This window comes from Anopheles bellator, chromosome X (assembly GCF_943735745.2).
Source record: "Anopheles bellator chromosome X, idAnoBellAS_SP24_06.2, whole genome shotgun sequence".
Classification (NCBI taxonomy): domain Eukaryota; kingdom Metazoa; phylum Arthropoda; class Insecta; order Diptera; family Culicidae; genus Anopheles; species Anopheles bellator.
The window spans coordinates 11,108,596-11,123,134 of record NC_071287.1 but is presented as its reverse complement, the minus strand read 5'-3'; the positions used below and the strand labels follow the sequence as shown (position 1 = coordinate 11,123,134).

Here is a 14,539-nt window from a genome sequence, read left to right as displayed (position 1 = left end):
GCACATGGTTCCCATGCGCTCCTTTCGATTGACATTGCCTAGGGCTAGCTCAGTAATTTTCTACTTCCATGATTCTGCATTGACGTCTTCTACCTGCGATCCGATTGGTTAACATAAAAACTTAGACCATGTCACCTTTTGTGCCTGACAATAACGTATAGCGGGGATTATTATTTTTCTGTAACGTGTTAAAAAAAACTGCTAAAGAAGAGCTTGTTTTGGAAGATGGCAGTGTTTTGAGGGGTTTAAAAATTTAAAAATGGCGATTTCGACTTAACAAGCAACGAGCGCCGGGGGACTCCAAAAGAAGACTTTCTGATGGCACCACAAAGGTGTGATGCATCACAAGCTCTTAAAACCTGGCGAAAACGTTAATTCAGATCGCTACTGACAACAAATGTTCAATTTGAATCATGCATTGATCTAAAAAAGACCAAAATGCCATTTTTCCAGCCATGGAGGCGCCAGGTGGAACTCAATGACCACTGAATCTCTGGCGTCTCCATGACCCACAAATGGCACATACTTTGAATAAAACAGAACATTTCGTTCCAATATAACAAACATTTGGTTTCTTTGCAATAAGTCCGATTTTATAGTTCTCGATCTTTTAGAGTTTTGTTTTTAAAGTGTTCGGTTTAGGCTTTAGAGTGCTGCATAAAAATAAAGTGTTGTGCCCGTAAAAGTACGGTTCTGCTTTGTGCTAATTGTTATCGCCACCACTGCCCGATGCAACGCTCGTCCTCCAGCAGTAGCGGTACTATCGGCAATAGGCAAGGACCGTAGCCACACTGTAGGAAGTGGTGCGCAAGATGCCTGCCACACTGCGTCAGCCGACGCTGCACACCATCGTGGCGCCGTCGGTTGCTCTACTCCTGAAGGTCACGGCACGATCTTGAAAGGCCAAACGTGAATGCCTCTAAGATATCTCGGCTGCATTGGGGATGCTGTCAGGCGCACGGGGCCTTTCGGGGCTTTTGGCTAATGGCAATGGATGTGAGTTCCTTCTTCGGGGGTTGGCGACTGGTCAACAACCCTGCCCGTAGAAACACAACGTTACAGCAGGCAACAGATATTAGCATTGGGTTCTGGTGCAAGCCAAGATCACTTGGGGGTTGTAGCCGGATTAGAAGAAGAAATTGCGTCTGAACGACAATTGTACGAAGAATGCATCAGCGTGGTGCACCATCTGTTGAACGTAAGTTAAGCTGAATGGGGCATAAAATCGTTATGTAGAGGGGTGAATCGTTTCCTGGAAACACATCTCGAGACTCATGCTAATGCATGCGGGCATAAATACCTCAGACAAAACTCGGCCACCAGGGATATGAAAGGCGTCATACTCTACAATTGTAAGCGCGCACACGCACACACACACACACACACACACACACACACACACACTCACACAATCATCTCACCGACAAAGCGAGCAAAGTAATAAACCTCAATATTACGTATCGCAAACGAAACCATGCGCAGCGCATTACGAAAACACTACAGGACTTCCAATTGTCGCGGGCTGAGATTACAATTTTATTGATGTACACACAAAAACCATTCACAAACTAGTAACGATACGTAGAGAACAACTGTGTATTGTGTATTGAACTGTGCAATGCAAAACGCAAACTAAGCACCAGCCAACTCTTACTGCTGTTCACGATCATCCACTTGTTTCGAGGAGCAACTCTCTTCCGCGCGATGAGGCAAAAGTCGCTCTCCTGAGTCACAGCACTCGTTTGTTCGGGAATGCAGATGCTCCATGGTGGATGTAAACTTCGATTTTACATACTTCCAAGAACGTCTCAGGACGTTACGACGTTCCTGCCGAGAGGGTTGCGCTTCTTCCAGGGGGCTTTTTGCATCTCCCAGGTGATCATTTCTGCCGGCACGGCCTTCCGGGGCAACACTTCGCGATTTTAGATACTTCCAAGAACGTCTCAGGATATTATGCCGTTCCTGACGAGAGGGTCGCGCTTCTTCAAGGTGGCTAATTGCTCCTAAGTGATCACTTCTGCCGGCGCGGGCTTCGGGAGTAACACTTCGGCGCGACCCAACTCTTTGTGCAGGGCCGAATGCATTGTAGAAAATAACGTCAGGTGTAAGAATATGGAGGCTGGTAGTGTTCTTGATCCGGGAAGGCCCCGCAACTGTTCGCGTTATTTTTGCTCTTGAAGCCACACATCGCGAGTGGGCCACCGGCCGGATCGTGGGCACACTGTTTTCGGGAATAGTCGGCATCCGAATAAACGGCCTGGAGCGATGCTGTGTCTTGTAAACGTTTCTTTTCACGTGAGGATTCGACTCAAACGGAGCAGCCGGCATTCTTTTCAAATAACTAAGCAACGGTTATACGAATCACGATGCTATCGATCAAATGAACACACACAATCAACGGATACTGCAAACCCAGGTCCGATCACTGAGAAGGCACAAATGGTAATGGTAGAAATTCGCGATCATAACTTTTGCCGAAAGTTCAAACTACCCCACCCGGTCACAGAGAACTGGAACCGGGGATCTCACAGCAGAATGAGGGCTCAGAGCACCCATACCAAAAAGGCACTCATTTTCTCCATACTGAGACAAAATATAAGGTTGGGAAAAAAGTTATCGGCATTTCTCACGTTAGATTACTTTAGTGATCGATATCTCGTGAAGTATCGAAAAACAGTTTTAAGTTTAGACTCGTTGCAAAGCTGACACTTTACACATAAAAAATTGCTTCCATTGTTTTTTTGTTTGTTCCATTAATTTTAGTTACAGGGTGTTAACAATGGAGTTCAACTAAGAGAAAATTCTGTTCATTTTACATTTTTTCTTTGGAAAGGGTGAAAATTCAAACTAGGCCGTTGAAATTGTGCATGGTGATTATGGGTCCGACACTCTAACAGCTAGCAATGTGATTTTTTATTTCGTTGACCAGTTTTGGTTATTTTTGATATTGAAGATGCTCCTATCACAGGCAGACCCGTCGTCGAAAACGTGGGGAGAATCACAGAAATAATCAAAGTTGATCAGCATTTAGTAGCCAGAGCATCGATCAGGAGCTAAAGATTAACCATCAAACAGTTTTAAGCCATTTACGCAAAGCTGGATTTACAAAGAAGCTAGATGATTGGATCCCACCCTATTTAAACCAAAAAAAACCTGATGGCTCGAATTTCCATCTGCGAAGTTTTGGGTTTGCGAAGTGGTGAAGTATCTTACCCGGTGGTCAAACAAAGACTAACGGCCAGACTAAAGACAACGGCATTTTCGCCAATAACGGCTAAGCATTCTACAAGAGAGGCATTAGAAAGATATTTTTGGCAACATTGCAACAAATTATCCAACCAAATGGTGCATACTTGACGCAAACTGGACCATTGGAAACCTGTTGAATATAGTTTTGAAATTCACCCAAAAAACGTCGATAACTTTTTCCCCAACCTTATAGGGGAACTCCCCGAATAAAAAAGGCACTCTTTTTCTCCAAACTGAGACGAACTATCACACAGCAAACTGTTTTCTGAACAAAGGTCAAAAAGAGAGCGCGACAGTGAGCAATATTTTCTGTCTCTTTTCCGTTTCCCGTCCGATCCAGCACTCTTCGTTCGATTTCTGATATTTCTTGTTTCGTCCTGAATCAGTCACATCTTAAACAAATGCGATGCTTGAAAATCATGTTCAATAGTTAATGTTAAGTACTTGCTTATTATGGTAAGTAACTTTAACATAAAGTGAAGAGTTCTGAAGGTGCATATGTTTACATGAAACGTTCCATTCAGCTAATGATTTGTATTATCGTATTGTTGTGGGCCAACACTTTGGTGAGCAAGGACTTTGGAGCGGATCTCTCAGGTGATTCCAATAGCGATGTTTGAACGGTAACGGCGCTTCATTCCGATACAACTTTACGTAAGTATACTCTCATGTAATGTATGTATCAAATACATCAATATACTAATCAATAAATTCAAAGTTTTTCAGATATTTTTCGGTATGCCTTCCCATGCCAACCATTCCCTTTGCCATTGAATGCTAACGATGGAGCGGACGATACAGCGGACGATGGAAAGCGACGACGCAGTGCCAACCAATTGCCAAACAATAGTACCAAACAGAAAGATGATAGAATTGTTGAAACATTTTAATTGTAAAAAACTTGTGATACTGAATAAATGCAACATTTTGTTTACAACAGCTGACAGATAAATGTGAGGGAGATGATAGAGTGAAAGAAAACTATATATGAGACCCTAAAAAATACGTACTTACGGATCACAAAAATTTAAGAAACATAAGGAAAAGGAACATAACGAAACTCCCAGACCGTTTTTAGGACATACAAGGTCGAAATGTATTCTTTTGTCCTAATCAGGGGATAGTGAGAGAGAGTCACAAGTTGAGATCAGAGACTAAAAAAAAAAATGGGTGCTTGTTTTGTTCGTGTGTCGAGGCTCTTATTTCAATTTTATTCAAGTACTACAAAGAACGCATTCCCCAACTACCAACAACACGCACACAACAACACATCGATCTGTGCAATGCAACACGCATCCCAGGCACCAGCCCTCTCTTTCTTTTCTTCACGATCACCCCGAAATTTCTCGAAGCAATTCTCTTCCACGCGATGAGGCAAAACTCGCTCTTCTGAGTCACAGCACTCGTTTGTTCGGAAATGCAGATGCTCCATGACGAAGGTAAACTTCGATGTTACACACTTCCAAGAACGTCTCAGGATGTTATGACGTTCCTGACGAGATGTTAGCGCTTCTTCCAGGTGGCTTATTGCTCCTCCTAGGTGATCACTTCTGCCGGCGCGGGCTTCCGGTGCAACACTTAACGATTTTAGATACTTCCAAGAACGTCTCAGAATATTATGCCGTTCCTGACAAGAGGGTTGCGCTTCTTCCAGGAGGCTTTTTGCTCCTCCTAGGTGATCACTTCTGCCGGCGCGGGCTTCCGGGGCAACACTTCGCGATTTTAGATACTTCCAAGAACGTCTCAGAATATTACGCCGTTCCTGACAAGAGGGTTGCGCTTCTTCCAGGATGCTTTTTGCTCCTCCTAGGTGATCACTTCTGCCGGCGCGGGCTTCCGGGGCAACACTTCGCGATTTTAGATACTTTCAAGAACGTATACTTTCGTAACGTACTACTGACGAGATGTTAGCGCTTCTTCCAGGTGGCTTATTGCTCCTCCTAGGTGATCACTTCAGCTGGCGCGGGCTTCCGGGGCAATACTTCGCGATTGTAGACACTTCCAAGAACGTCTCAGGAACGTCACTTCTGTCGGCGCGGGCTTCGGGAGCAACACTTCGACGCGATCCAACTCTTCGTGCAGGGCCAAATACATTGTAGAAACCAACTTCAGGTATTAAAATGCCGGCTGGTTGTATTTTTGATCCTGGAAAGCCCCGCACCTGTTAGAGTTATTGGGATTTGGGTAGTTGGCAAACCACCTGCCGGGTGATGAGCACATTGTTTTCGGGAATAGTCGGCATCCGAATAAACTGCCGTGACCGAATGTCAAAGCCACGGCGGGTCTTGTAAACGTTCTTGTTTCTGAGAGAAATCTCTACAAACGGAGTGGCCGGCATTCTCTACAAATAACTAAGCAACGGTTATACGAATCACGATGCTATCGATCAAATGAACACACACAATCAACGGATACTGCAAACCGAGGTCCGATCACTGAGAAGGCACAAATGGTAATGATAGAAATTCGCGATCATAACTTTTGCCGAAAGTTCAAACTACCCCACCCGGTCACAGAGAACTGGAACCGGGGATCTCACAGCAGAATGAGGGCTCAGAGCACTCATACCAAAAGGCACTCATTTTCTCCATAAGACAAAACATCCCACTGGGAACTAAAGCAAGAAAGAGAGCGCAATAGCAATATTTCCTATCTTCATCGCACTAATGTGGCGTACTCTTCGGCTCTCTGCGGCACTCTTCGCGAATCGCGGTTCAACCGCGTGTATTTACATTTTCAAACCTTGCATACCATGAACGCTGTGCAATCACTATCCCATTGGATAGCTACGATGGACCGAACGATTCAAAACTGCTGAACGTAGAACGCAAACGCATTACATGGTCGTTGAAGCCAGAAAGGCTGCATAATGCCGCCGGACGATCCGGCATTTCGGATGTTCCTGCCTCTGCTGTTTCCATAAACGTTACCCTTGACGTTCAAAATATGGGTAAGTTAATTAACACACAATATGGTTCAGTTGAGCATACGCTAAAGTTCCTATTCCGTAGAGAACGCCCTTAAGCGAGTGTATCGCAAACTCAATCGGCCAAAGGACATCTCGATCGATGTGAACATTAACGGGTTGCCACCATATTCCTGCCACTGAATGTCAACGATGCAGCGAACGATCGCCGTCCTCCCAAAAATTGCATCAATGCCAAAAAACAGTGATAAACAGAAAGGTGAAACAATTGCTGAAAAATTGTAATTGTAAAAAACTTATGATACTTCATAAATGCAACATTTTGTTTAGAACATCTGATTGATGATAGCTAAGTGTGGGGAACAGGATAGAATGAAAGAAACATGTATAGAACAAGGCCGAACCTACGGTTTACCATTCATTCTAGAATTTTATATATGCAATTAAGGAGTGATTGCGGCCGGTAATTTTGTGCTTGGTGTGGTGGTTTGTTGGTTTTTGGATTAGGTATTATGAGATTATTTTTCATTCGGGAGGTATAAGGCTGAAAAGTAATCCAATATTTTTGAGTGAAATTTAGAACATAATTTAGGATGTTTTCGATGTTCGAGGATGTTTAGGATGTGGTCCGCCTTGCGTCTAATATGCACCGTTTCGTTGGAATTTTCTTTGCCTTTTTAAAGATCATAATGCCTCTCTTGTAGAAGCTTGGTCGTTATTGGCGGAAAACCCGAGCAGCATTTTTTCACAATCCTTTCTTGATCTCAATTTTTCAAAACTCAGGAAGTTTTGTAATGCGCGAAAAAGGTGATAATCGCTTATTGCAGCGTAGAATAATCGCTTGACTTGCATCAAGGAATCCTTCCACAGCTCATGTTACAAACAAACATATGCAAAACACATGACAAAACATTCCAATGAGTGCCATAAAAATAACCAGCTCATCATCAATTGCTGGATTCATCTCTCACGTCTGTAATCCAAACTTCCATGAAATGTAAAACACTTAACGTTTAACGATCAACGAAGACAGTCGTCTTGATTTGAATTCTCTTTGCTCCGAACGTCCATCCCAAAACGCGAGAAAAGTTAACTAGCGCTTCACTCAGAAGGCGTTGTTCGGGTGGCCCTTATGGATTTCCGTTTCTAACGTTTATCTTCTTCTTCGATCTTCTATATATATAAAAATGGTCGTTTGTCCGTCTGTACCGCTTTTTCTCAAAAACTACTGACCCAATCCGCTTGAAATTTTGCACAGCGTAGTTTTGTGATCCCGGATTGTGAATAGGAAAGTTTGATCCACCCACACCTCCGGATAGAGGGGGCTTCCATACAAACGTAACGTAACGTTCCATTCCAACGTTTTCGAGCAAATCGAACCAAATTTTGTAGGCTTTTGTTTTAGGGGTGAGGAAATGTTCTGATGAATGTTTGAAACCCCTCCTCTCTTTACAAAGGAGGGTTCCCACAAAAACTAAGTTCATTTCAGTTAAACTAGGATAGTTTTCAAGCAATTTTAGCCAAATTCAGCTGGTGTGAGTTTTGACATGTATCCAACGGGAAGCGGGAAGGGAAGCCGATCATGTACGTCACCGGGAATCGCGATTGTCTGAAAAGGATGAGTAACGGGAAATGAAAAGAGAAACCGATCGTCCAAAACGGAGGAATAACGTGAGGCGGGAAGGGAAGCACATCGGACGTCATCTAGAAGTCCGATCCTCTGAAACGTCGGATAGTCGGGAAATGTGAATGAAATGGGGCATGGCGAAGTTCACCGGGACCTGCTAGTATTGTATAAACATGCTTCTTTCTCGCTGATCTAAGCGTTTGCGCTTTTTTCTTTAAAATGGTTTGCTCCACAGATACTTAGAGCCACTTAACTTAAGCTGGGGCAGCGTCCATCACAGACTAATCGATGTAGCGAGATGTCTGATCTACGGACGAGCTACAACCGTCCGACGGTTGCAGCCGAATAAGAAGAAGATCTACTTTGCAGAAATTCGTCTCTACTAACCACGCTTTGGTAATTTCCCCAAATTTCGCCCGTGTTCTCCGCTATTACTCTTTTTTCCACTATTATCCTGCCTTTCTAAATTGGCTGTATTGGCTGTAAATTCTAGTCTATACTGCTGACGATAGGAGTAAACTTTGCTTGTCTCTCCATCTGGATGATATGGATCCATCTGTTGTAATGAAACTGCTATTTTTACTTGTTCAATTTAATATGACCGGATAATTTTAAGATTCATTGATAGATTACAGGAATTTGGCAATGGATATCTTAACGTCTTATAAGATTCCTAGGGGGGTTTTAGTTTAGCGATAGCCTTTAAGCATATAAATATGTTTAAATCACTTGCTATCATTTAGATGGTATTGTTTGGCTTTTTTCTTTCTATCTCACTATATTTTTTGTTGCTGAATAGCTCTATTACATTTGTTGTTTATCAAGGTTTCTCACGTATCGTTCATATGATCGTATTTCGGCGTAGTTATACTCTTTCAAACCTTCTTGGCTACAATACAATTATTGTTCCGTTATCACGTGTTTCTTTTTGTGTTTTATTCTTCTTTTTGACATTTTATTTTTCCTTTATTCCTTTGCACTTCACTGTACTTTCACTTAATGTAGTGCTTAGATGAACTTTCCAAACATTTTGTGAGTATGCCACAAAAATGCGAGATACGTGTCATCCAGCTTTGAATCCTTTTACAGTCGCAGTCAGGAATGTTTCGAAACGCGTGGTTGGGAGTTACCGAACCCTAGTACCTTCTTTCGACTACTACTTCGAACTCTTACGGACAAATTCGATTCGGTCAAGGCGATGATCCAAACATCGTCATCTTCCTTCACAATGTGATGAATTCATCCCTTTTTCAACAGGATGAGTTGCTAGCCACCTAATAATACTTGGATGGGGCAATTAGGGAGACACTTTCGCTACTTGTTTTACGTTGTCACTTCACTCTAACTTGTCACTAACATTTAAATAGAGGGAAAATTTCGAAGAGTCCCTATTTGAGCGGAAGTAATGAATGGTGTTGTACATACGAGTGGATGCTTTTACAAATAGTCTTATTTTGCTGATACTCTTGAACCCCTTTTTTTAAAATTGATGATAAAATTTCATCTAGACCCCCTAGGAGCCGAAATTGCTGGCACTGTAAGGGTTAATGCTTGCAAAAGCCAAGACAAGTACCACTTTGCTAGGTTAATGCTGTCAGATGCCCTATTTTGCCTGTGGAATGCTGTTTCAAAACAAGACAAGGCTATTGCATGCTTCGTTTAGGTTTCTAGGTCCAGTTTAAAGTTTCTAGGAGAAAGTAAACAATGAGTCTATGACATCCAAAAGCAGTGTATAATTTGAAAACAGCGTGTAAATATTTATTGTAGTTACATTGTAGGGCACTTTGTTCGGAAAATTACTATCGCGATCAAAAGTGTACAGTAGTTAGTTTAATAGCCAGATTGTCTAATAGATTGTTTACTTCGTGTTTTATCTACACGATCGTTGTAAACGACAAGATAGGAATATATCTGGACGCAACATGGGACAAAAATTATAGATATACCATGTAATCACTTGAGAAACGATCACGGACGGAAGAGATCGTTGGAACGGAAGAGAGAACCTTGAATAGGCACCAAACTTAGTAAGGGTTTATCAACAAAGCTTCCGAACCACGGAACCAGGAGAAAGGAACAAGCAAAAATACTATATAAAGCGTACTTTTTATGTAAATAAACCAGTCATCGTTAGTTATCGTTAGCAACGGAAACCTTCAGTTTCGACTTATACTTATCCTAGTAGAAGTCACTGACTGAGATCTCTTCGGATGACATCTTCGTACACCACGTTGCACCACTCCAAGAAAATGTTTTTGGGCGGCCAATCTTCAAACGAATCCTACCACAGTAAAGTACTAGCACCGTCTCACCTGGCCGTTTCAAGCCGAATGGTTGTAGGTAATCATGCAGGAACCGAAACCTGGAGGCGTACCGTTTTGTTGAAAAATGTGTTTCCATTTGAAAGGTAGCCTCTATTGTAAAAATCCTAATCATTATTGGCGAAAAACTATAGCAATCTATTTTCACAATCTTCTTTTGGTCTCAATTTCTTATCACTCAAGAAGTTTTGCAATGCGCGAAAAAGGTGATCCAAGCTCCAGGACTTTCTGGCGAGTCACTATGAACGTTTGTGACATTTCGTTCTCCTGATCGAACACCAACCCTCTTCTGCTGGACCTTTTTTGGTTAATCGAACGGTGCAGTTGTTGATAGTCTGAATTTAGTGTTTAGCCACGCGAAAGAAACTCTAAATAAATGATTCTTTTAAAGTCCACCTTGTACCCAGTGAAAGCTTCCTGGTCGTTAGTCCTGTTTAGGCCACCGGTTGAGCTGCTTTCACGATATTTGCACACAGTATTGTCGTACGTATCCCATTTCTCGTCACCAGTAGCCAAGTAAGAGACAAATGTTAGGCCACTATAGCTCAAAGCCTCTATAATACAAAAGAAAAAAAACAGTAGCCATGCGGTTGAGAAATGGGTCGACTTCATTCTGTTCATCTACGGAGAAAATAATGGATTACTTTTGCCCAACGCAATATTTTGCTGGTAATACCTTTTTTCGATCGAGCATGGTAAATAGTTAATTGGGTCAAGACCAATTGTGACATTCACAGGTTCTTTTTAATATTTGTGTAGCTTGCAACGGTACATCGAAATAAACATGAATAACGGATCATATGTTTTACAATGATAAAATCAATGTGTAGAAGACAAGAAAAGGCTATAAATTCGCCACAACGTCTTATGACCGACGTTAAAGCTCGCTAGAGAAGAAGATTCGACGAGAAGTTCCAGACACTGGTCAGAAGTTTCCTACTGTTTGCGAAACGTATTCGTACGTTCGGTCCAGGCTAAGGTCTCCTAGTTCACCGTCTTCGAGGAAATGGGACTCGACGTGATGCTGAAAGTCATTGAACGGTGCCTGTGCCGCGTACAGTTTACCGCACATCGGGCACATTTTGTCTAGACTGTTGGCGCGCAGCTTTTCCTGCAGCAGATCGAGAGTTCGGGACGCAAGTGGTAGCTCGTCTGTTGTACTGGTATCCATCATGCCGCCTGAAGTTTCCACAGGGTTTGTCTGCTGATCATGTGCACCGTTACTACGGGAATCGCGTGGTCGCCTTTCAGCCATCTGTACGAGCTCACCCTCAGTCACTTCAACTGTAACATCTTTCATGATAGGCTTTTTCTCGGCAGAAGTCGTTTGTTGTTGGCGATGCTTGCAACGGTGGCAAAGTTCTAAGGAAAATCATTACAACGGGTAAGAAGACCGCGAAATATGATGCAGGAATATGGAGAATGGCAAGTAATCGAATGTTCTGCTTACCTTTTTTCAACTGCAGTTGGTTGAGGACGCTTTTCAGGCCAAGCTGTTGTCGGACGACTTCGAGTTGCATCGCTAGCAGCCCGTCGGTGTAGTGCCGTAAGTCGGGGTTCGCTTCAAGTGCCACTTCAAGCAATTCCTCACTCTGCGAAGCGGTAAGCCCCAATGACGGCAGTTCATTGCCGGTATTGTACCCATCTTTCTCAAGAAACTCGCATGCATTGAGCAGTGAAACGTCTTCCAGGTTGAGCAGTTGTTCGTCCATGGTACTGTGCGGCAAACGTGCACGTAGCTTCGGATTGGGAGCATTTTTAGTAAAAGTTCGCGAACGAATAAGGTTCTGTGCCGGAGTCCCAGTCAAAGCACCGGCTGGATCGGCAAGTGCCTCCCTGATAGTGTTCGTTCCATCATCGACGTTGTCGACTTGCCGCTCACCCATGCAAGAGGCTATTGGAAAGTCTTTCACGATTTGTGAAAGCCGACTCCATAGCTGCCTATTTTCGCCCGCTATCATCGCGATCTGCTCCGCCAGCTGGGCTTTCTGACGGGACAGCTCCAAAACGTTGTGACGTAACAGTTCCACCTCCATTGAGGTGGTGGAGCGACCCTGTCCCCTCTCACCAGTTGTCTTGCTTTGCGTCGTCCGCAGTGCTAGGTTTTCATCCTCGAGAGTCGAGATACGCTTCTGCAACGTTTGGCACCGTTCCTTCAGCGTCTGTAGTGCCGCTTGCAACGCCCCGTGATGTGTTACCTGTACGTACACCTCACTTTCGTTTGGGTCTCTTGATTTTACGCCACTCATTGCTGCTGTGCGTAGAACGGAAGACGAACTTCCGAAAAGGAACTTTTACAATGTCGACATCAGGCACTGTTTGTTTGTCTAAACACAACAACACTTCCCAAAGACGTTCACCACCTGAATAGGCTACCGTGGTCCCCGGAGTGCTGGCAGCGCTTTGCCCGAGCCTGCCGAGCCGTAACGCTGCAACTTCAACAGGCGTGGCGAGAAGAACAGCGACTGGAGGCTGAGGCTGCGGCCGCGGCTGCGGCTGCTGCTGCGGCGGCTGCTGCAGCAATAAGATAAGTTGGCCTTCTGCACAACTTATCCGACAAACACTTCGTTAACCGTGGGGTTAATGACGTTGTTTGTTAACTTGTTTACCGTACGTTCCTTGTCCGGCTGTGCAAAGCAAGAGCGGAGTAGCGACTGACAGCTCCTTGTAGCGGAGCTGGAACCGTCTATACGACTACATCCGCGACTTGCGAATGTGACTAAATGTATATCTATTTGTAAATATGTGCTTTATTTATGTATTTATGTATATATATTATTTGAATAAAATGCGATGATACATCGCATTCCTGCCCCCCTGTATGCCAGACAGGATACACACGGGGGTGAGAAACAGGTTGTTTTCCCGCATCGGGAAAAATTAAAAAAAAAAAGGCTACCGTGGTCCGATTTTATATGAGGTTTACTCACACCACTGACTGCAACTTGGGCCAAGGCAAGGGTTCACGCGGACGGCAATAGGTCCGCGATAGAAAATAAAAGAGAAGCAGATACGCATAGGGGTTAGGGTAGTGTGAGTGTGTAGGCACAGAAATCATTCTCAAAAAAGGCGTGCGTGTGCGTTCCCGTTCTCTACATATGAGCAGCTCTGTACGGTTCGGTTTGTTTATAAAACCAAAACGTCAACCCTTTGTCAACCCCGTGGCCAACTCGAAGGGTTGAACTTCGTATCTTGTACGCAAAATTGTACGTTATTTCCCTGCTTCCTGTTAGCACATCTGTCGGAAGAATGAAATGTAAACGACCGACACCAATCTCACCAGCGACGTGAAATATTGTGAACTCCAGGTGCTGGAACGAGGGTCGTTCAAAACGTATCGAGACATTTGCATTTCCGCGGAAATTCTAACGTCTCGATATCTTTTGAACGGCCCTTTGCGGATGGGCCGTTCAAAAGATATCGAGATCGAACGGATATCGAACGGATGTCACCACAAACATCAACCAACGGGTTGATCCGATTGCAGTGGCCGGCGGGGCAACGAGCCTCACAACATGAGCGGTTTTCTGTCTACTGCCCGAAAACTTTGATGGGCGTATAATGTCGCGTTTTAGTGACGTCAATTGGCCATCAACATCATGCCATTTGACATCTTCGGATTTTTTATGTGGAGCTACTCAAACGATCGTGTGTTTCTGACAAGCCTGTAACTTTGGAATATTTGAAAATATACATTCGCCTAGTTATGACCGGGGTAATACCCGAAATATCATTAGTCATTAAAAATTATCTTATCAATTGGTCATCATTGGTTGGTCATTGGTTGCTTCAAAAGACGAAGAATTCTTTCGGCCTGGCATTTTATTCTTCTGAAAACCGGATCTTTTTTCACAATACTTTTCTTTCAGTTGATCTAAAAGGTTACGATAATAATCGGAATTAATTGTTTTACCATTTCGCAAATTCCTTTCTTCTTCTTATCTGACTACAACCGCCAAGCGGTCTTGGCCTTCAGCAGGGAACCCTTCCACCGCTCGCGGTCGAGAGCCTTCGTCCACCTCATTTCTATTCCAGCCGTTCTCGCGTCCCGGTCGACACAATGTTGCCATCTCAATCGGTGCCTACCACGTCCCCTCTGTCCCTCTGGACGGCCTAAGAAGTTTTCACGGGCTGGTTCGTCTTCCGCCGTTCTCGTGAAATGGCCAGCCCAGCGGAGCTTGGCGAAGCGCAGACGCTGCACGACAGTGAGGAACGACTGATCTCTGGACACGAACTCGTTTCGGGGTTGACGAACCAGGTTCACCACTCCTTAGCCTCTTGTTTTGATTCAGGATAATAGTGATAGACAGAAGCTTCATCCATAGTGATGAGTCGACGCACAAAATCCACTTTATCCTTTTGAAAAAGCCCTAAATATTTCCGAGAACGCTGCATTCGAATGCGGGTAATGAATGC

The 14,539-nt window shown here is 43.8% G+C and overlaps 1 protein-coding gene across 2 annotated transcripts; it reads right to left on the bottom strand.

The window, feature by feature from the left end:
- Positions 1-9,077: 9,077 nt before the first annotated feature.
- LOC131213177 (protein spindle-F) lies at positions 9,078-12,745 on the bottom strand. Of its 2 annotated transcripts, XR_009156950.1 has the most exons (3): positions 11,574-12,745; positions 10,800-11,485; positions 9,078-10,744 (listed from the first exon to the last, which is right to left on the bottom strand). XR_009156950.1 is itself a non-coding variant. In XM_058207159.1 (2 exons), exons 1-2 carry the CDS (start codon positions 12,370-12,372, stop codon positions 11,049-11,051), a joined length of 1,236 nt encoding a protein of 411 aa, XP_058063142.1. In that variant the 5' UTR covers positions 12,373-12,745; the 3' UTR covers positions 9,078-11,048. The 2 variants fall into 2 exon arrangements, 1 of the variants encoding a protein (XP_058063142.1); XM_058207159.1 differs by having other exon boundaries at positions 9,078-11,485.
- Positions 12,746-14,539: the final 1,794 nt, after the last annotated feature.

Excerpts from the sequence above, each read along its gene's own strand:
- LOC131213177 (XM_058207159.1), bottom strand. The coding sequence starts at position 12,372 with ATGAGTGGCGTAAAATCAAGAGACCCAAACGAAAGTGAGGTGTACGTA. Across the intron at positions 11,486-11,573 it reads CCAACTGCAGTTGAAAAAAG|AACTTTGCCACCGTTGCAAG; the intron begins GTAAGCAGAACA and ends GATTTTCCTTAG.